This window comes from Gossypium raimondii, chromosome 1, assembly GCF_025698545.1.
Source record: "Gossypium raimondii isolate GPD5lz chromosome 1, ASM2569854v1, whole genome shotgun sequence".
Lineage (NCBI taxonomy): Eukaryota > Viridiplantae > Streptophyta > Magnoliopsida > Malvales > Malvaceae > Gossypium > Gossypium raimondii.
This window is the reverse complement of record NC_068565.1, coordinates 50,702,165-50,725,216: the sequence shown is the minus strand read 5'-3', so window position 1 is coordinate 50,725,216 and position 23,052 is coordinate 50,702,165. Positions and strand designations below refer to the sequence as shown.

At 31.1% G+C, this 23,052-nt stretch overlaps 2 protein-coding genes and 1 long non-coding RNA gene across 5 annotated transcripts; 1 reads left to right on the top strand and 2 right to left on the bottom strand.

Annotated features, from left to right (window-relative positions):
• Positions 1-7,902: 7,902 nt before the first annotated feature.
• LOC105786406 (transcription factor RAX2) lies at positions 7,903-9,012 on the bottom strand. The gene is made up of 3 exons (XM_012612815.2): positions 8,805-9,012; positions 8,601-8,730; positions 7,903-8,432 (listed from the first exon to the last, which is right to left on the bottom strand). Exons 1-3 carry the CDS (start codon positions 8,938-8,940, stop codon positions 7,910-7,912), a joined length of 789 nt encoding a protein of 262 aa, XP_012468269.1. The 5' UTR covers positions 8,941-9,012; the 3' UTR covers positions 7,903-7,909.
• Positions 9,013-11,375: 2,363 nt separating this feature from the next.
• LOC128032426 (uncharacterized) lies at positions 11,376-14,246 on the bottom strand. The gene is made up of 2 exons (XR_008188550.1): positions 14,023-14,246; positions 11,376-11,762 (listed from the first exon to the last, which is right to left on the bottom strand). It is a non-coding gene; the product is annotated as an uncharacterized LOC128032426 (long non-coding RNA).
• Positions 14,247-17,413: 3,167 nt separating this feature from the next.
• Positions 17,414-23,008, top strand: LOC105786401 (hypothetical protein). 3 transcript variants are annotated; one of them, XM_052620472.1, is made up of 13 exons: positions 17,414-17,824; positions 17,924-18,043; positions 18,821-18,969; positions 19,059-19,412; positions 19,561-19,747; positions 19,965-20,028; positions 20,110-20,175; positions 20,290-20,343; positions 20,500-20,619; positions 21,186-21,310; positions 21,452-21,503; positions 21,770-21,920; positions 22,438-23,008. In XM_052620472.1, the coding sequence occupies exons 1-12, from the start codon at positions 17,670-17,672 to the stop codon at positions 21,866-21,868; spliced, it is 1,545 nt and encodes a 514-aa protein (XP_052476432.1). In that variant the 5' UTR covers positions 17,414-17,669; the 3' UTR covers positions 21,869-21,920; positions 22,438-23,008. The 3 variants fall into 3 exon arrangements, with proteins under 3 accessions (XP_052476432.1, XP_052476434.1, XP_012468259.1); XM_052620474.1 differs by having other exon boundaries at positions 17,415-17,824; positions 20,110-20,160; XM_012612805.2 differs by having other exon boundaries at positions 17,416-17,824; positions 19,576-19,747.
• The last annotated feature ends 44 nt before the right edge of the window (positions 23,009-23,052 follow it).

The window sequence follows — 23,052 nt, the reverse complement described above, 5'->3', positions numbered from 1 at the left end:
TTAAAGGGGAGAAAAAAGTGTTTGTGTCACATGCTTTAATAAATCTTTTCTAAATTTTAATATTTGTGATTAATTAAATCTTTGCAGACCTTGAATTGGAATCTTTAAATCTACATTCAGATCCTTAAGTATTTTTTTATTATTAAATATTTAGTTTTTATAATTTTGAGATTTCGAAATTTAGGTTCAATAGTTAATACCGTTTGTTGAGGAAGCCTGCTCGTTTAGAATAAGTCTTCAAAGTGTTGTTTGTCGAGCAATTGATCGATCTCCCAACAATCGAAGGTATTATCTCTTGATGAGGGTTGTCTCTCATACTCTGTCAATAGCCAATGTGTCGAAAATGGCTGCCTAATAGGTTTGGTTCATAGAGCCAGGAACGCCTTGGTTGGCAGACTTGCAAAGCTCAAGGGAGAGGTGTTAATATTGTGTGTGAGAATAATCATGAAGTTACCTAAGTAAGGGGGACTCGAACAGGGGCCTTGAACCACCAACATGAGGCACTTAAGCAACATACTTGCAAGTATGGTACCACCAGTTGACTAGCCGACGAACGACATTTCGAAGACTTCTCTTGAATGAGTTAGTCCCCTCAACACGATTAAAAATTTTCTCTTAAATTTGTTGATATGACATTTTAAAATAACACGCATACACTTGATAGTCATGTGACTAAAAAAAATTGATGTTGTAATGAATCTGAATTTAAAGAAAGAATTTTAACAATGCTAACAATTGGACTCGCTTTTTTAAATTGAAAAAAAAATAGAGGAATTAAATTCCTTGAAATAAAAATAGGAGACTAAATTTTAAATATACAAATAATATAGGGATTTAGTGCAAATTTTAACCTTTCAATAAATATCCCTTAACAAAAATCATTAACATCACACTTAACTTTTTAGGCATGTAATTAAGTCAGGTTGGGGAATTGAGGAACAAAATTATTTGGAGATTAAAGTAGGGTTAATTACATTGAAGCAAATTTAGGGGGGTATTTGTTTGTATTTTAAATGATTAATGATTACGTGTTAGTGGCGTTATATATCAATTTGATCCAAATTGTCTTTTAGTTAAAAAAAGTAAGGTTTTTTTTAAATGAATGTATATTCTAATTTAGTTTTATGGTCTACGGAGATTAATCATTTTGAGGTTTGTGGTTACCTCTTTTAATAATGTTGTCTTCGAGTTTAAAGCTCGAGCATTTTTTTAGAGTGCAATATGTATTGTTATTGCATCCAGCATTTGTTGGTAAAGTATATTTCTTTAGCTACATTCAATAACTAATTGAACTCAAAGTAGCTTATTAATCAAAATAAATCTAAGATAGAATCCATATATTTACATTGGGCAAGGCTCGGACCAAAGATCTTAAAGTTTTTAGGCAGGATGAAGGTAGAAATAATTTTTAGGGGGATTAGGATTGGATTATAAATTTTTGGTTCTCCAAAATTCAGGTCTAATTGTTAAATTTGTTAAATTTAGCTTTGGCCCCTAGGAATTTAATCTCTCTACGTTTCAAATTTCGAAAATTCAGATCCAATTATTAATTTTATTTTTTTTGTTAAATTTGTTAGTATGACATTTTGAAATAAAAAATATATACACTAGATAGCAAGGGCGGAGCCAGGGGAGCTGGCAGGGCCCTGACCCTCTCTAAAATGAGAAATTTTCCTTTTTATCCCATTTATAAAATTTTAAATTAATAATGGTAAATTTGTACTTTGCCCCTCAAATAATAAAAAAATTGATTTAATCTTTTAAAAATTATAAAGATATAGGTTATTAAAATAGTAAAATTGTATTCTTACTATCGTAAAAATATACAACTTAATTCCGCTCTCCTTAAAAAGATCTTCTGGCTTCTCCCCTACTTGATAGTAATGTGACTACAAAATGACATTACAATGAACTTGAATTTAACAAAGATAATTTTAAGAGTGTTAATGTTAGATCGAATTTTAAAATCAAAAAGTAAAAGACTAATTTCCTAAAAATAAAAATATAAAAACTAAATTCTAAATTTATAAAGAATAAAAAATTTATAATATATTTTAACTATTCAATAATTTCAATATATTTCAACTAATAAAGTTATTATTGAATTAATCACCTTACTCAATAAGTTATTGTTGTACGGACATGGTATGGTCATCTCCTTTTGAGTAACGCGGGTCATGGAGAGATTCATTGCTAAAGCGAAGCTGTATGTCACAATTGGTATTAAAAACATCCCTTTCTTCCACCCACCTAATGGGTTCTTTTTTAGCATGCTAAATGAAAAATAAAATGCAAATATTGAAATTTTAATTTTAATTTTTCGAATATTATTTTTTCAAAATAAATTGTTTAATGATTGAATTCGAGATTAATCTTAATTTTTGCTATTTCAAGTGTGATTTAGTGTTTATTGAGGAATGAACTGTCGTATCCGAATGTTTAAAACATGCTATAAGTCTTTATACTCTTTGAGGATTTAAAATTTAATTTTATACTTTTATTTTTAGAAATTTAATTCATTTAATTTTTAGATCTCAAAATTTAGATTCAACAGTTGGCACTGTTAAAAATTTTCACAATAATAAAAAATTAGCAGTATAAAAATTAAAATAAAAATATAAAAACTAAATTTCAAATTTTCCCAAACTTATTTTAACGTATCCAAAAATATGTTGGATGAGCATTGGAAACATTAGCAAACCCAAAAAGTCTGTTGCCTTAAGAAACAAGAGTTGACCCTTTGCATATGCTCAACATGTGTGGTATTCCCTACCATGAGATCATGGTTCATGCATGGAAAATATTAAGGAAGAAACAAAACAGAAAAAAAAAAAATTAGGTCATTTTCATCACTGGAACTAAAGCTTTCTTAAAATAAAATTGATGTTGATAATGTCAAGATAAAATATCTTGAACTTAAAGATTAATTCAATTATTAATGCAATCATTTTAGGGTAGTAATTTTTTGGGTTAGTAAAGGTTTTTTATTTGGTTTTATTTTTTAAATTTGTGGAGAGTTTGAAAAAGTGATAAATTTGATAAAGTGGGAGTCTCTTATTGGGACAGACTATGTGTAGTGTACGATCACTTACCAAGGAAATGTGAGCATTTATGTTTGTTAGGGTTTGAGCCTATCCCCTCCAACATTTGTGAGCAACTATGCTACCATGTTGTAGGGCACTTGTGAGGTCAAATCTTACCTGCATTATCCATCTTGACGAGGCGTTCTAATTTTGTTGGACTGTTGCCTCTTCGAGTAGCCTTAGACTATTCACAGAGTCTGGATACAAAATTGATCCGTTGAGAGATTTCTCGATTCCAGACGAACAATATTTTAAAAATTTCTTCCAAAAGAATAATCAACCTTCCATCAACAAAACAACATTTTAATTAATTATTTGTTTGTTAAAAAAATCATAAACTAAGAATTACTCAAATATTTTATTTCTAAAAAATATTCATATTCATCCCTCGTTTTCAATACTTATTAGCCTAATTCATAAGTGGAAGAGTAGTTTTCCATTCTGCAATTGATTAAGACATTAACAATCTAACTTTAATAAAGATAAATGGACTCTAATATATGAGAAGTCCCAATCTAACACAGAAGCATGTGAAAACTATTTTTTTTTGAGGCAACCGAAGTCTAAAAGCATTGTTCCTAGCTATGAAGTTAGCTATACAATAATGTTTGATTTAATCCCAAATGGGACCGAACCCAAAACCCCCAAACCAAAATAATTTAAAAGGAAAAGTTGAAAAGATTTGTGGGTAACGAATCGGTACTGAGTCTAGAAAAGAGAAGTTCGTGGTGCATGTGCACGTTGAATTATTGAACTAAATAGCTTAGCATCTTATGTCAAAATCAGCCTATTGGAGGGGTAATTATAGAAGAGAAATGTCTATCCGAAATTTGGATTTCGTCAGTTTTAATATCGTAACGAGGATTTGCATTGTCAGTAAAAGTTGAGACTTTGAAATTTTGATGCTCTAAGCACAACTATCATCTTAAGCAAATTATGTATGGGTTCACGTAGTATTTACAGACTTGAGCCTAACAATTTTGACGTCAAATTCTTAATAGCTTAACATGTCAAAATTAGCCTATAAGAGAGGTAAATGTGCATAAAAAACTTGAATTTCATGAAATCCTAATACCATAATTGTACGGTTGAAAAAGGTTGAGATACTAAAATTTTAATGCCCTAAGTTCAACTCATGTCTTACGAAAATCATGGAGGGGTTGTTATCTCCACAACTATTTTACATATGATATTGAGACTTGAGCCTAAGAATTTTGATGTCAAAATTCTTAATGGCTTAGCATCTTATGTCAAAATCAACCTATAAGAGGGGTAAATAAAAGAGAAATATGCATCCAAGACTTGAATTTCATGAAACTTTAATCTCGTAACGAGAGTTTGCACCATTGTCAAAGGTTGAGATCTTGAAATTTTGATGTCTTAAGTTCAAATCGTATTTTACGTAAATCATGTATTGATTGTTATTTTCAAAGCTATTTTGTACAGATAAACTTTACAAATGATAAGACTCAAGCCAAAGATAAATGTTCCCAAAACCTCAAACTAAACATTTTAGTAAGTCTTAATTGGAATACATACATACAAGATGTAGCCAAAGGGATTGGTAGGGGCTTTGACCCCCTTAGTTGAATGGTTTAATTTGTATTTGGGTGTCTTCTAAATTTAAACAGTTCAATTTAATCCTTTTTAACTTATTTTAATACAAAATTTCTACTTTTCCCTATATATATAATTGTGAATAAAGTTTGATGTAATGCAAACGTAAAAAAGAGGAAACAAAGAGCAAAATGTAAAAAAAAAAAAAAAAATGAAAGGGGAAAAAGGAAAAGCTAAGTGTGGGGGAAAGTGAGTCGGTCCAAAGAAGCATTTGGAATTGAAGAAAAGAGCCAACAGGGCATGCACTTTCTTCTTTTTTGTTTTTAATGATGTTGTTGCTTAGGTGCTGCCTGCTGTGTAATGCACTTTGACAACAATAAAACATTGGTAAAAAGATGAAATCTTTATATAAAATTCACTGTGATTCAACAATACTTTTGTTTTGGCACTTTGGGTTTTCAAAGTTCCCTTCTTGCAGCCTGCCATGTCCTTTCTGCTTCCACCTGCAAATTTCTTCTGCTATTGCTGAGAATTATGTGCCGACTGTGATTCGACCCCACAGGAAAATTACATGAATATAACATATGTATACCCTAAAAATACAATAGAGACCATTGCATTAGAATTCAGATTGCATTTTATTTTTTACTCAAAAAATGAGGAAACTAGTCCTTATGCGTTATATTAAAGAGCAAATTGATCGTTTCTGTTAAAAATTCATCTATTTTTACCATTAAAAATTAGTTCTTGTACGTCAGAACGAGGTATATGTGGCATGTCACATGTAACTTTCTAGTCAGTCATGCCAATTTTTAACAATAAAAATGAATGAATTTTTTTTGATATAATATCTAGAACTACCCATAGCCTCTCCCCAACCCATAAATAGAATGATAATATCGATATCAATCAAATTAAGACTCAATCGATCCAAATAACATAATTTAATCATGTAACTAAGCTACTTTGAACCTAAGATAGGTTTTATATATAACAGGTTTTAAATTTAAAATAATTTGAGAGAGAACTTAGATATAATATTTATATATAGTAATAAAAATCACTAAACCTTAACCTTCCCAACATAACCCAGATGGTTATATTTTGGACTTAATTCACTTTGAATGTTAGAGGTTCTTAGGGCCTTTTTCATAGATGAAATTGGGCTTTTAATTGGGTTGAAGATCATTTTTTTGGTAAAGTTTGGGTTAAATTGTGGTTTTAGTCCCTTTATTATATTTAATTTATGGATTTAGTCCTTGTACATTTTTTTTTATAAATTGCCTAAAACTATCCATAACAATGTACTTCTGCACGCTCAAACATTATTAATATTTTAGTTGGTAAGAAGGATGAAAAGGGTTGAGAAAAAAAGACATTGCATTTTCATATTACAAGAAAGTCTAAGATGTTACTATAAGAAATGTTTCAAAAATAATCCATACTTTTTCCTACACCATTAATAAGTATTTTTACGATTTAATCCTATACTATGGATATGAAATGCTTAGAAATAATTTATCTTTAAAAACCCATTTGATTTTTTTTATGTAATAAAACAAAATGTGAAAAGGTCAATGGATTTTTTAAAAAATAATACCTTTCTTTTATGTTTCTTATGGGAGAAGAACTATATTATATAAATATTCACTCTCTTTGATTTAGAAGTACCCAAAGGCATCATTATCTTTTAGATCATAGGATTTTGGAGCTCTTTGGACTGCCTTCCCCATGAGGATTCTCTTCCACTTTGCAATTATATATATATATATATAAAAGCTAGTTGGGTTTATTTATGTATGCATGCATATAAGTATAAGCTAGTTGGGTTTATTTATTAATGCTGTCCTACTTGTTTTTTTCCCTCTCCAACTGAAATTGAAACTTGCTTTCCATGTTCCATGCTACTTATTGTCAAAAAGTCTTTTAACATTTTAAAATTTTGCCTCATTCTAAAGCAGATCGTAAAAAAAATTATCAAACAAAAGAGGCTAATTTAAATAAAAGCTCGCTCAACTCAGAGTCACGTAATTGCTATCAAATTCGAGATAATTTACAAAAAGTGAATTCATGGTACATCTCAAAGCTCCTACACCAACTCTTCTAGGCAAGGTACAACTATATTTAGCTCTTTCTTATTACATTTAGTCCCTACCTCTACTTGGTAAGGCAAGGACAAAGTCAGAATTTTTTTCTGAGAGCCGAAATTAAGTTACATATTTTTATGAGAGTTAAACTGTAATTTCAACATTTTATTAGTTTATACCTTTATCATTTGGGGAGGTCAAAATGTAATTTTTTATCATCTACTAAGTTGTAATTTTATAAAACTTTAAGAGTCAAACTTACAATTTTCCGTTTAGAGGGGCCAGGATCCCTACCCCTACCCCTCCCCCGACACCGCCCCTATAGTAAAATACTCATTCCACATAGCAAGTCCCCTCTATAAACTCTGGGTGAGTTTGGATGGGCAGTGCGTTTACCTGTGGTTAGTGTAAAAACAGCGATGGCGGTAAGATTAGATACGGTAGTGATACTGTAGCATGAGACAAAAAGTAAGCTAAACGCACTGCACCGCACCCAATCGCCCATCCAAACCCACCCTCTCTCCATCATCGCAAAGAAAAGATACTCTTTTCCGTAACAATACTCTTTTTTATTTTAAATCACCCATAATCTTTGTCACTAAAAATATTGTACGAAACAATTTTCTAATTAATTTTATTTTTAATATTTAAAATTATCAAAAAAATAAATTCATAAAACCAAAAATTCTATAATTCATCAATAAACTACACAGATATTTATGAAATTAATATGTTTTACACTTGAGTCATTACAACAATCAAGATTGGCCACTATTTAATGATAACTTATTTTAATGTATTGATTTTGGCTTATTGTGCCCACATTTCATAGATTTTTATTAGCTTATTGTACTTAAAATATATAAAATTGACAGACTTTGTGGAATAATTCCACAAAGATCCCAAAGCCCCACACCTTATGCTTGACTTTATTCAAAGTTAACCAACGAAATTTCATTTAAATTAAAGAAAACGTTTTAGCAAAATTATCGCAACTTAATTGGATTGGTCGGTTGAATTGAACATGACAGTGGCCTAGGCCCCCGGAAAGATAGTAAATTTACTATTTAACTCCTTAATTTTTTATGAAATTACATGTTAATATAATGATGAAATTATACTTTTACCCCTTAATAATTTATGAAATACGATATTATCACATTCACAAACTCAACTATCAAATTAACATGGATAATCATTTGCATTGTGTTGATAGAAACCAAAGCCCTCACAACTTGAAGAAGTACTACTAATTTGCTGGTTAATTCTCTCTATCCCATAATCTAATGATGTTGTTTCACCGTACAAAAAGTTTGAATCGAAACTTGAACTGATTGAACCGACGGAGCTCGAAAATCCATTAGCAATATCCCGAGATGAGTACATGAGGTTGTGGTGGTCATTTTTATCACCTTCATTGTAGAAAAAACTCTCCAAATTGCCAATTTGTTGATCACCATGGTTTCCACCACTGCCACCACCGTATCCAAACTCCGAGTCCTTGTTCCGGCCAAGCCGGTTGGCGGAAAACCCCCGATGTTGCTGTGATTGGAGAACTGATCCAGCAGTGGTAATGTTTGAAAAACTTGATGAGGAATAGCTATGGGGAACCATGCCAAAAAGTTTCTTCTTCAACTTTGTGTTCCAATAGTTCTTGATATCATTATCAGTTCTACCTGGTAAGTTAGCTGCTATAATTGACCACCTGTAAAAAGAAAAATCTTAAAATTTAACATTTTTCTTGGAAAAAAAAAAGTTAGTCTTTTCCTTTCTTAGTTAATTTTCTCAGGAAACAAACAAGATACTAAAAGCAAAAAGCAAAAAAGACCCACATCAAGAAATATGATTAATATGTGTATAAACATAAATATACCTGCTACCAATGCTTGCAAACAGATTGCAGATTATCCTATCTTCATCATCAGAGAACTTTCCATGTTTAATATTAGGCCTTAGATAGTTCAGCCATCTTAATCTGCAACTTTTCCCACATCTCCTTAGGCCTATAACATAAAACCCAAACACATTAAAAAACATACATACATAAATACATACATACATACACACATATGCATACCAGCTTTTTGTGGGAGAGAAATCCAGTTGCCACCAGTTCCATGTTTGTGTATGAAGTCTTTGAGCATTGCATCCTCTTCAGGTGACCAGGGACCTTTCTTCACATTAGATTTGTCACAACAAGGAGCTCTTCCCATCTCTATGTTATATACTTTGGGTTTCTGAAGAAAACAAGAGCTGCTTTAAAGTAACACCTAAGAGAAAACTATGGTTATATATATAAAGAGTTAAGGATCTGTGAAAACAAAAGTCAAACGGCAAGCCTTCTTTTATATCAAAAGAAGTTTCCATAGGACGGTTTCATGGTGTTGTATTTTTTCAATTAAAAATTCAATCAATTTTTACAGTTAAAAACTGGTGCAGCCGATAAAATAGTTTAAAAGTTACACGTATATGGACCAATTTTTAACAATAAAAATAGATTAATTTTTTAACACCAAAGTCGGAACCTCAAAGATTTGTCAAATACTATGAAAACCTAATTAGCTATCTTGGTTTACAATTTCGTTGCTCAAAACAATACAAAAGTCAGCTAAAATTAGAAGTAATGAGACACAATTTACATTGAAAATGATAGCCTATAGTTTTATATATATATATATATATATATTGAAAGATAGTTTATACACTTTTAGTTTGTTCAAAGCAAAAAGTCATATATGATTTATGACATATCTATAGATGTCCATTGAAACTAAACTATTCCTTTATAATTATAATTTTGAATCTTCAAAGTAAAGACTCCTTTAATGATTGAAGAAATATAAATAATTTCATGGAAGTCGAATTCGAGAAAAATAAATTTATAAATTAAAGAGTAAAATCAAATCGAGAAATATATATATATATACACGTAGTCGAACATATCATATAAGAAGTGCAATCTTTATACTGATTTATTATATTTTAACTAAGAATTTGAATCAAGTTCGAATCTCAAGTTATTATTATCGAAAGGTTTTACTTAAATATCACTCTTAATCCAAACAGTATTGGTCTCGAGTTAGAACCACTTGTTATTATAATGTCACTTAAAAAGCTAAAATATTAATTAAGGGAAAGACTTATAAAATTTTTTAAAGGTAAATTCATTAATTCATTCAATGAATAGAACCATACAATTTAGAGGAAAAAACATTAGTAAACAGTCGTTGTAGATGGTGAATGACAAGCTCCATCAACACAATAAAGGCTTTAGCCTCAGCATCACAACTCAAGCACGATATATCTGGAGTGATTGTAAGCACTTAATACGATAATGAAATCAGCAGCGGATGGTCAAAAGCGGCTAGCAAAAAATGACAAAAGAATCGAGCATTTACTAAACTAGAGAGGACGGCAACAAAATCATCTCTAAAATCACTTGTAAAACTAAAATTACATGCATAAGCAAGACTAAAATATGTGCTATAAGAGCAGACAAAAAATCTAAAATTGAAGACTTATTCAACAATGGAAAAACAAACAAAAAAACATATAAAACTTAAGACAACACGTGTCTGAATTGACACGTGAAATCATAAACAAATTAAGAAGTTGACAAAGAGCCACCCAATTTCCAAGAAAAACTACTGGTGGTCAGTGAAGTTTTAGTGAACAACAGGTACCGTCATCTGTCTATCACAACTTGTGAAGACAACAAAGATACCTACAGAATAAATTTGTAATTTGAAAATAAGAAAGAAAAAAGGGGTTGATGGGAGAGGAAACTAACATCGCCGCTAAGCAAAACAAAAGATAAGAAGCAAATGGCTTGGAGAAAAAAAGAGAAAAATTTTGGGGGGAATGACTTATTAGTAGAATATTAAATATGTTCCCATCTTCTTCTAATAAAAGTGGGATTGGTTCCCAGCTAATAAAGTACAGATTGCTAATAAATGTGATTAATATGTCATCCAATCACATGAAATTTTGAGCAATAAAATCAAATTATGAATTCCCAAAAGAAATATCTTTGGAAAATTTGTGGTTGATATATTTATATATCAACAATCTTCCATATAAGTCATTGAAAATGTGTTTAATCTTGAATGATATGATGTCGTTACCTTATCTTTGGGTTTAGAATCTTCTTTAATTTCATCCTCCATAAATGCATGATTGACTTTTATAATCAGATGTGTTCATTGCCCTGGCTAGAACGGTGTCATCTGAAATCTTTTAATTTTTTATTCAAAATTTGAATTCAATTTTGTTATATAAAATTATAAGTCATTTGATACAACAAGTAGCTATCAAAAATCGATAACCTTATTTAAAAGTTTCTTCGGTAATTTCACAATTAAAATTACAAGGTTAATAAAATTATAAATTTACTTTATGAGAAAATGTGCTTCTAAAATTAATAACAAAATTGATTTGAAATAATTACGGATGTCAGTATTTAATATTTATTTAGTAACAACAAATTTTATTTAGAATAATTTTGTGACTCGATAAGTTTGGAGAAATTATGAAACTGTCTCATTGGTAATTTTGTGAAAATTTTTCTGATTCGAAGCGAGCCCAGACTTGGCAGACATGAGTTTAAGAACAGTGGAGAAGACTACTCGGTCGAAACGTTCATCCTAAATGAATCATAAATGCACGATTTTGATTAAGTGTTTGTTACCTTAGATAACACAACCAAGTTCTTATTTTTAGAAAAAATAAAAAAATAAAACTTTGATTTTCTCTTAAACCTATTTTCGGCTGCATTTTCCAAACCCAATCTTCCAACACTTCCCTCCTTTATTTCCTTATTTATGTCTTCTTCAAGTGCCAAAAAACCCTAAAAATCGTAATTTTCAATTGTTAGTGCACACGGTTCTCAAGATCAACATGCCCTGGATACACACCCGTATGGATCACATAGCCATCTGGATTGCCCGTGTAAAAGTCTGTTGCATGTGTACAGCTTCCAGAATGCTCCAATGTTCTAATTTTCACTCGTTTTTCGCTCCTATTTCTCTCAATTGCCCTATTAAGCATCAAAACATGAATATAAAAGGATTAGGAGTAAATAATTCACAATTAATGTCACATAATCACCAAAAAATGCACTAAGAATGAAGCTAAATTATGTTACTTTTGACCCTTATCAAAAGGGCGTCTTTCGGGTAGCTTGTTGGGCTGCCATGTGTCCTAGGTTGGAAGGGGTATAACTTTCAGTATAACTTTTCTCTAAGAATAACCGCTATTTAAAACAATCTTTGTCAAGAATGATTCCGTTGTAGAATAACTAATCATTAGAACAATATTATTCGAGAAGGCACATTCTTCGAGAGATGTTTTATAAAATAAGTTTCACAAGGTACTATTTCACCAAAGAAATAGAAGTAAAAATAACCCCAAAATATGACAATATTTTAAGGTTATTTTCATACTTGAATGCTCTAAAGAGCTTACTTGACAGATTAGATATGAAGTTAGTTAAAAGATCTCTTAACCTACCCTAAAATTATTGAGTGCTTCTCCCATCCTTTAATTGTAGTTCACTACTCATCATTACCCAAACAACAATTAAAATTTATTAATTTAAAAATTAATAATCTCTTCCGAAATCCCAAAATTCATGTCATTACTCCTATTCTTAAAATCCCAAACTTATGAGGGACTTTTAGTATTTTAACTCGTATTTCTTAGATTAGCTTTATTCTTAGGGTGAGTTTAGATGGGCGGTGCGTTTACCTGCGATTAGTGTAAAAATAACGGTGGCGGTAAGATTAGATACTGTAGCTGTAACACCCCTTACCCGTATTCGACACCGAAATAGGGTACGAGGCATTACCGGAGTTTATTAATTAACTTTCAAATATTTCATTTTTATCTAACATTCATATTGATAACCAATCAAAATCAAAATATTAATGAGCTAACGTTAACCAATTTAACTTATACACGCCATTATAACCAGAATCAATTCATCCAAAATTACAGATAGAACCAATAGATAATGTGATATATCTCCAACAAGCTTCCGATAATCATTTCACTGCATCTAATAATTGTACATATTACCAATAATAATTCAATTTCAATAATAAAACACATATCTATATAATATTCATCATCAAGTAACATTCACTTTAATTAAAATTATACGAATATAGTTCATACGAACTTACAAAGCTAAATTGTAGAAATATCAAAATTCGAGACATTTTGGAAATTTTCTATTTTCTCAATTTCCATCCAATCTTGATTTAAATTAATATTTCTTTCAATTTACTAATTTAAATAATAAAACAATTCATTTCATGCAATTTGATCACTTTTTGACATTTTTACAAATTTACCCTTAAACTTTCACATTTGTTCAATTTAGTCCTTGAAACATATAAATTGGTCATTTTAATAAAAACTCATGCTATTTGAATAATCATATATTTTCCTCCTCCTCCTCTCCATTCCACATCCTTAATATATATAACATGCTTATATGTAACATTATCTATAATTGCACATTTATTTATATCCATTCAAAGCTGTCCACTTGAGTCATAGTCACCAAATTATTTATATCTTGAGCTACAGAACTCCAAATTGAGATCTGTTAATTTTATATGATAATAGACTCACATATCTTCTTACCATAAGATTTTAAGAATTTTTGGATTATCCAATAAGTACAGTTTATTCTTTAAAATCATCCTTGTTCTGCTGTCTGACAGTTCCGACCCTTCTTCACTAAAACTTAATTATCTCCTCATGAAGAATTCAAATGATGTTACCGTTTATTTGTATTGAAAATAGACTCATTAAGGATTTAAATATATAAATTTAAGCCTCTAATTATTTTTCTCCAGTTTTTGATGATTTTTCCAAAGTCAGAACAGGGGAACCCGAAATCATTTTGACCTTATCTCACATAACTTATTATATCTCATAATTTACAATTCCATTGCTTACAATGTTTCTTCTATGTGAAACTAGACTCAATAATATTTAATTTTATATTTTTTTCATCCTCTACTTTCATTTCCACAATTTATGGTGATTTTTCAAAGTTAACCTACTGCTGCTGCCCAAAACTGTTTTAGTGCAACATGTTAATTACTAAGTTTATAACTTCCTTATTCCCTTTCTCTATAATATTTCTCATCACTTTCACTTATTTCTCTTCACTAATATATCAAGAACATAAGACTTTATATAAGAAGACTCTACTATAACATCTTTTGCATGCTATTTCCAATAATATCAAACTCAAAAGTACATAAAAATCTTGATGTTCTTACCTTGTGCTATTGATTTCAATCTTTAACTTGATTTTCTCTCTCCTTCAGCTTCTATTTCTTGAATCTAACTTGATATTCTAGCTCCCCATAGTCTCCTTGTTATCTTTCTCTCTTGATGGATATGAAAATTCTTTTGATTTCTAAGTGAAAATGGTGAATTTTTTGTAAAAGGACCAAATTGTAAAGAAAGTAAAAATTTCTTTCCTCTCTTCTCTTCAACGTGAGATGCATGAAAAGGATGATGATTTCTCATCATCTTTCTTCCCTTTTATATTAATCATTTAATAATAAAATATTACTAAAAATCTTAATAAAATCTTAATTAAATAACATTTATCTAATTAATTAATTAAAATATCACAAACATCATCATTACCTTCTAGAATTCTCTCTCTTCTAATTGACCATTTTGCCCTTTATGTTATTTTAAAATTCCATCCTTGAGTCATCAATTAATTTGATAAAATTACAATTTAGTCCCTCATAATTCCTCCATCTATTCAATTTGGTCCCAATTCATCCATCTTCCTTAGTTTCTAGATTATTCCATCCTTAAAATATTTACACTATTGGTCCTTCAACTTTTTCATATTTACACTTTAACCCCTCAAATTTTGAGTATTTACTCTTGGAAAACAAAACTTTTTTTCACTTTTGCAATTTAATCCTTTCTTGAATAACATGTCATAATATACTTTCCAATGTTGACATAACTCAATTACCCTTTTTATCACTTTATTTCCTTATTTTACCATATCAGTATTTTCATGCAACATTCCTATCATAATGCAACCCATGTCATAATTTTAAAATAAAATTTTCCTTGTCGGATTTGTGGTCCCGAAACCACTGTTCCATCTAGACCCAAAATCGGGCTGTTACAGTAGCGACACTGCAGCGTGAGACAAAAAGTAAACTAAATGCACCGCACCCAATCGCCCATCCAAACCCACCATTACTCACATTTAATTTTATTCCACCTTACTAACCATCACCTGCCATTGCACACTCATTATATGGATTTGTTCCAATTTACCTTTTCATGGTTTAATAAATACTTGATGTATGGCCCTCCTCTTTCTCCACTCTCAACTTTACATGTTTAAACCTTACTTATTCCACAATCATACTTTGCTAACTTAATCATCAAATGGTATCCTAGTACACAAACCTTAAATATCCTCCTAACTCATCTTAATTTTATAGGAACCCAAATTTTGTAAGCCCAATTTGCTCCCTTCAAATAATATTGTCAAGCTCAATCCATCACTAACAAAAATTCGTTTTACTATTAAAACAAAAATTAAAACATTAAAAGAATACTTTTGCATTTTATGATAAATAAAAGGAGAATAATCTACTTGCACCTATGTAAAATTATGATTTTACACGCTTCCATAACTTTTTCTCGACTAATATTTTAACAATCCCACCATTATAAGTGAACCCTTCACTCAATAAAAATAATATCAGTCATAGGAAAAATTATGAAAGTGTGTAAAACCATATTAATTCGCATTAATATCAAAACTATACATGAACTTTGATCCAATTTGCAATGTCATACATAAATTTTGATTTTGTGTGATTTTATAAGTGAAACATTGATTTAATTCAAATTTCACAAAATCACCGACAACATTATCAAGTAACACTCTTTTACATTAATATATCGCATACACAAACAATTATATTAGTTCAATATGAAAATAAATATATGTATTCACTTCTTTAAATATGTATAATTGCACGAAATCGAATTCATGTATCAAATTGCACATTGAACTAAAATTCATATATAAATTTAATATTTATCCCTATTAACTAAGTAAATTTCTCTCTAAATAACAACACTATATATTTTATTATTTGGACGAATTTATTTATAGCCACAATTTTCTTTGCAAATATCAAGAAAATGCCAAAGTTCATTATGGTCCCAATAGAAAATTTTTTTTTTTTCTAGAAGAAAAAATGCTGATTTTCTTGAAGCAAGCAAATGTGGGGTTCATTTTCTTTTTGTTTGTAATTTTCATCTCCTTGCAATAGTGGCGGTGGACAAAAAAACTCCCAAATTAAAATGTGAGCAAAAATTGGAGGGTCAAACTATAAATAAATTTACTAGACTTTTTGGTGAAGTGAAAAAAAAAAGGATGTTTTCAATAAATCAATTTCATCAATTTTTTATTTTAAAATTGATTAATTTTATTATTATTAGATTATAACACATCCACGATGTGAGTGAAAATAATTATATAATAAATTCATTAAAATTTGTTATAAAAGTTAGTTAAAATTGTAAAATAATAATAATCAAGATTATGACGTCTTTGGTTCAAATCTCATAATTGTCGTATGTGTATATATGTTTTAGTTTTTATAAAAAAGTCATAAATATATAACAAATTATAATATAACTTTAGTTGAAATTGTATAATTAAGTAGTCAAAATCAAGATTATGACGTCGTGGGTTCAAATTTCATAATTAGTATTAACGTATATATTAAAAAGACATAAATACCCTTAAAATAATAATTTTATTTTATAAAATGAAGAGATGTTTGATAATTTCCTAACTAAGTTGAGATCTTATTGATAACTAATACTAACTCAATTAACTTTTAATATATAATATAAATTTTATATGCATTTTACATATTTTCAGTCGCTTTGTACCTTTTTTTTTTGTTACAAAAGAGGGTCAAAGCCTACAAAAAGTAATAGTTCTTGAGAAGTTTTCCTCCATCAATATTATATATAATTGTCCAATATCAACCCGACCTGAAATATGGGTTTTAATTTTTACTAAAATATGTTCATATTTATAAATAGCTAATTTAAATTTGTTTAAATTTGTCTATATTTATTTATTTACTAAATTTCTAAACATAAACAAAATAATATATCTTTTAATATTTTATAGTATAAAGTTTACTTAATTTATAAAAAAATATTATATAAACTTCAAAACAAGTCAAATGAAATTTCTAAGCATGAGAGTTGGTGAAATGGTAAAAATCTCTCCTACCTTAATTAGTAGTCGAGTTCAATCATCGCATTGGGTATGGAGCAACTTTAAAACTCGTGACTACCATTTACCCCTTGACGGTCTATAGAATACGCATAATTAGCTTACTGGACTTGCTCTGATAGATACTTTGAGAAATTAAAAGAAAAAAAAAAACAATACTGATCATCTTTTAAATATGGTTTTTTTATGCTACTCAATTTGTCTTCAAAACCCAGCATTGGAAACAACTTTGTGGGCTAGTTTGGCAAGAAAAACCCTTCCTTTTGGGCCTTCCAAATGACAATACTTGTTCAAAGTTATCTAAAAGAAAAACACAGAAAAACTTGGAACAAAAAAATCTTAAAGATAATGTCTTACTGAGATTTCATTTCAACAAAATCATCAAATTGACAGTTTAAAATAACTCCATTGATACTATTAAACTAAACAATCTTGTAAAACACCAGCAACCCACCACCTTGTTTTCAGCAAATTCTAAACAGAGCCTCAAACCTGAAATCATTAATTATATATATAAAGCCTGTGTATCCCAAATCTAAGACTGCTTTTGTCTGACATGAAAACATTATAGAACGATAATAAAGTATTCAATGCTACATCAAGGTTTCACTCACAATGGCAGCTTTGTTTCAATTTCCAACTTCCATTTCCTTCTCTTCTCATAACCCCATCTTCTCATCAAAGCCACAACAATGGATAAGCTGGAAAACCCATGAATATAGACCTAGAAGAAGCTTAAAAATATGTGCTTTTTCTATTAAAAGACCCAGGTTCGTACTTTTTTGTATAAAGTTTCTTTTATTTTTATTAACGGTTCAATTGCCTTTTTAGTTTCCTCATTGGTTTTGTTATTTGTTTCTTTGTTTTAGGAGTGGGAGAAAGGTAAAGAGTAATGAGGAACTGTGTAATGATATAAGGGAATTTGTAGCTGAGGTTGGGCTTCCAGAGGGTCATGTTCCTTCCTTTAAAGAACTTTCTCAGCATGGAAGGTAATTTTACAGTTGAAAATTTATAGTTTTTGTTAATTTATTTTGTTTCATTTGAAAAGGGGTTCATTTGAATTGTTAGGGAAATTAGGGGTTTGTATGAAAAAGTTTAACCTTTTGGCCTTGATTGAAACAAAGTCCTGATTGTTTATTTGAATCGTGAAGGAAATTGTGGGTTGTATTAGAAGTTCAAACTTTGGCTTTGATTGAAACCAAATTTTGATTGTTTATTTGGATCGTGAAGGAAATTGAGGGTTTGTATGAAAAAATTTTAAACCTTTTGGCCTTGATTGAGACCAAGTTCTGATTTGTTATTGGAATTGTTAGGGAAATTGGGGGGTTTGTATGAAATGTTTAACCTTTTGGTCTTAATTGTTAGGGAAATTGTGGGGTTTGTATGAAAAAAGTTTAAACTTTGGCTTTGAATAAAACCAAGTTTTGATTGTTTATTCGAATTGTTATGGAAATTGTGGGTTTGAATGAACAATGTAAGCTTTTTAGCCTTGATTAAGACCAAAGTTCTGATTTGTTATTTGAATTGTTAGGGAAATTTGGGGTTTGTATGAAAAGTTTAACCTTTGGGTCTTGATTAAGATCAAGTTTTTATTTGTTATTTAATTTGTTAGGGAAATTGGGAGGGTTTGTATGAATAAAGTTTAAACCTTTTGGCCTTGAATCAAACCAAGTTTTTATTTTGGAGATATATATGTTTCTAAGTTACTAATGATTGAAATGAAAGGAACCGAGTTTAAACCCTGTTGCTTAATTGTTCCTCTTTAGGAATGATCTGGCTAACATTGTTCGAAGGAGAGGATACAAGCTCATCCAAAAGCTTCTTTCGAGCTCACCAGAAACCGATGGACTTATTGCAGATACAAGCGTAGTTCAAAAGCACAATGCCACCAGTGATTCGGAAGATACTTTTGAAGGTCAATATAAATTTCTTTACCAATGGATGAACCCTCTCGTTTTAATCAAACTTTAGTGTTGTTGGTAACCTGTTTCTATTGTTTTGAAGGTCAATATCTAAAGAGTGAGAATGCAACCGAAGTTGTTCCTTTGTCAACCGAAGCTTTCAACACGGAGAATAAGTTGGTTGCAGAGGATATTGATTCCGATGACCATAATTGCATGAGGGAAACTACAGTGTATACTTCAGGAGATCAAATGGAAATGGAAAGCACCGTGCTTGAAGATGTTTCCACATCAACTTTGCTCCCGTTCGAGGAAAACTATTCTGGGAGTTTGAGTGTTAATCTGGACCAGAATTCTGATGATAGTAGTTTCATGCCTGAAGAATCTCCGGCCATGTCAATTTTGGAGGAAAAAGTTGCGAGATTTGTTCAGAATGGAGATTTGGATGCAATCGAGTGTAAGTTTCAGTAGATAAATAGCAGCTGTTAGTATTTCCTCAATACGCTAGTACATTCCCAGAAAGAATGATAGTGGATGTTTCAAAATTGAAAATTTGCTACTTTATTTATTTGGTCGGTTCGAAAAATGAAGTTAAGTATCTGTAGGTGCTTGCTATGCAGATACTGTTTACGAGAAATTAAATGAAACTAATGATGAAGTAGCAACTCAATCAAGGACAGGAAGTGAAGATCGCTTGAGAAATGCTGATGATGCTGTCTCCAAATCGAATGGAAGTGCAACAGTTGCCAAGCAGGTTGCTCCTCCTGTAGCAATGGATTATCTTCCTTGGAGGTTAGCCATTCATTAAGCTCGTATTACTTTCTGATCAGTGAGTGGTTTAGTGTCATTAAACTTTTATGTTGCTTCGACTCCTCTTTTTTCTCAAAATACCTGTGTTTGACAATCCTCCAAGGACCCTCCAAATACATAGAAATCTTGGGGAAAATGAAATTTAACAAACCGTATTGTCCAAGTAACATAGTTGACCCAGAATTTAATTTATTTGCAGTTATGACAAGATGGAAGCTCAAACACTAAACAGTGATGATTCGAGGGAGGATTTGGATTCCAAGGTTTTTCTATGTCTAATTCGGTTTAAATGCAGTGTTTATTTTCACATATAATATCTCATTGTATGTTCCTTTTTGTTGCAGACCACTGGAAGGGACACCATAATTGAGATTAATCATCTCCAGTTTTTGCTGGTATATAATTTTAATGTATAATGTCTCTTACCACTAACTATTTCTCTGTAGTTTTGTCGGTATATAAAGTTTTTTTTCTTAACATAAATAAACCATTAACGTCTTTATTGCTTCTCTTCGTGTGAATAGCACCAGAAGGAATTAGAATTATCCCTATTGAAGGAGCAGATTGAAAAGGAAAAGGTACATTAGTTATATTCCGAAGGCATGTTTCTTTGTAAACCATTTTTTATGATTCTTGCACATGTACTGTATAAAGTCCGACATACACATTTTTGCTACGCATTTTTTGAGGGTTCATATCAGTATAACTTTTCTTATCACTCTTTTTTTCTCTAGATTGCTTTGGCTTCCATGCAAAACAAGGCTGAAACAGAGATCCAAAAAGCTCAAAAACTTGTCTCTGAGAAGGATGCTGAATTGCTTGCTGCTGAAGAAAGCTTATCGGGCCTACAAGAGGTACATTTTTGTAGCAGTCTTGGTTGGCTTCTTCATTCTTTTTCTGTTTTCCACTATTTTGTTTATATATATTTTTAAGGATCATAATATTATTTTGGGTTAAGTCACTTTTTGGGGCTTGAACTTGGCAACTACTCCCACATTGGGGCCTGAACTTTTGTTTGGTCCAAGTTAGTCCCTGCTATTTCCTTGAAAACCCTAAAGTTTGGTCCCCAGTATGGGAAGCAATTACCTTGTTTAGGGACTAACTTGGACAAAAAAAAGTTTAAGCCCTAATGTGGGAACAATTTCCTAGTTCAAACCTCCAATATGGGAACAATTATCAAGTTTAAGGACAAACATGGATTAAAAAAAGTTCAGGCCTCAATGTGAGAGTGTTGCCAAGTTCAGACCCCGAATAATGAGTTAACCCTATTATTTTCTTACTAAAATCATTCGGAGAATGAGATTATGTTATCCTTTTGTGTTGATCTCCCCTATGATTTTCTTGCTTCTTGTTATTGTAGTTTTTTTTTTTCAAGTAAATATCAAACCAAACAAAACTGATTTTTTTACTACAATAATAGGTGCAACTTGAATACACTGGAGATGGTGAAATTGTGGAAGTATCTGGTAGCTTCAATGGTTGGCATCATCGGATTAAATTGGATCCTAAGCCATCTTCTACCACTAAAACCCCCCTTGAATCAAGGTGTTCCATGTTCTCTTTTGTCGAATAACTTTTTTGTTTGATTATTGGTATTTTTAGATTAAATTATATGTTATGTGCGATCACATTTTGTTATTATTAGTATATGATTTTCGAACTTATTACGTTTCACATACTTGCCAGTAAGTCCAAAATCTGGTCAACGGTGCTATGGCTTTATCCTGGGGTATACGAGGTATTATGAACTACTGAATAACATAATAACTTTGTCTTAGTGGCTACATTGCTATATTCGCAACCGACATATTAATGTGTTTACTTCTACACATTTTGTTTCATATCTCCAAACCATTTGGTTTTCAATTCACTTCAAAGGGCTGCCCTGCATATTTTATGCTGTTTAGATTCCTATAGATATCCTAAAACTGATACTTTGTTTTTTGAATGATAGTAAGCGATACCGTTTAAGACTTTCATTCCATCATTTTGTTTAAATTGCAGATAAAATTTGTTGTCGACGGTCAATGGACACTTGATCCTCAAAGAGAGTCAACAACCAGCAGTAGAATATGTAACAACATTCTCCGAGTTGATAGATAAATTTCGGTTGGATAAAAGAGAGAGATTCTTTGTATTCTGCATTAACATTAAGGTAAAATGGCTTTTCAATGAGTAATCTCCATTCTTACAGCATATTATATTTGATACTCTTGGGTTTCTGGTTGCTTATTAAGCCTAAACTGAGGTCAGCCTAAACTTTGAGAGTCCTTGATATGGCATAGGGAGCCCTACCTATACTTTTGAAGTAGTGAAGATGTCTACTACTTCCATCTTAAGATTTGTTGAGGGTTGGTCGGTTTCTTTGGAGAAGTCCTCGAAGTATCGTCTGCCAGACAACCAACAACTGAAGGAATTATCCCCAGGGGGAGGGTTTTGTCTTCCGTGCTCTGCCAAGAGCCCTCAGGGCAGCCGCTCATAGCACGCTGGCTCTTGGTAGAGCACAGGAGACAACACCCTCCTTCGGGGGACATACCTGTGGTTGTTGGGGGTGCAGTTGGTTGCCCGGCGGATGACACTTCAAAGATTTCTCTTGAAGGAGCCAACTGACCCTCAACAAGATTTAAAATGTGTGCTGATGTACCATTGTTAATTTATACTCGTAATTGCAGATTGTTTGCCAAGAGCAAAGTGGTGGATTGGTTTTAGCATCCTATGATGTCGATTAGAACAGAGAAAGCTCGTTGCTTGCATTGGGGATGTTGGCTTGTTTCATGCATGGCCACAGGATTTGGGGAGTGAAGTCATCCATTTCCGGTCGAACACAAAATAAAGACTTCAATGTTTTCCTTGTGATATCACCAAAATCCTATATAACTTTTGATAGGTAAGGTAATAGTTGTGTAAGTTTTTTTCCAGTGACCCACAGTAGAAAGACATTGAAGCAATAGGTTTTTTTTTTTTTTTTCTATCTAGTGCTAGAATTTGTACAAATGACTTTCAGCGACTGTGTATATCTTTTGGTTTCCGTAAAACATCGAGTATCTCGGAATCTTGTAGGAGGTTTTGTAGGAACTTTTGGTGGAACCTTGTCCACCAAAATTTGCCCATTGAGTTCAGAGCTTTAAAGATTCAGTGAGTTGGGAATTTGAAACATGGGAACTTAACAAGTTGCAGCCAAGGAGTTTCCTGCAAATAATAAGCTCCTATATAGCATTTCTTGAAATGTTGATGGTTTGATCAGTTTTCAGTGCAAATTTTCCTGTTCTCATATACTGAATTACTCA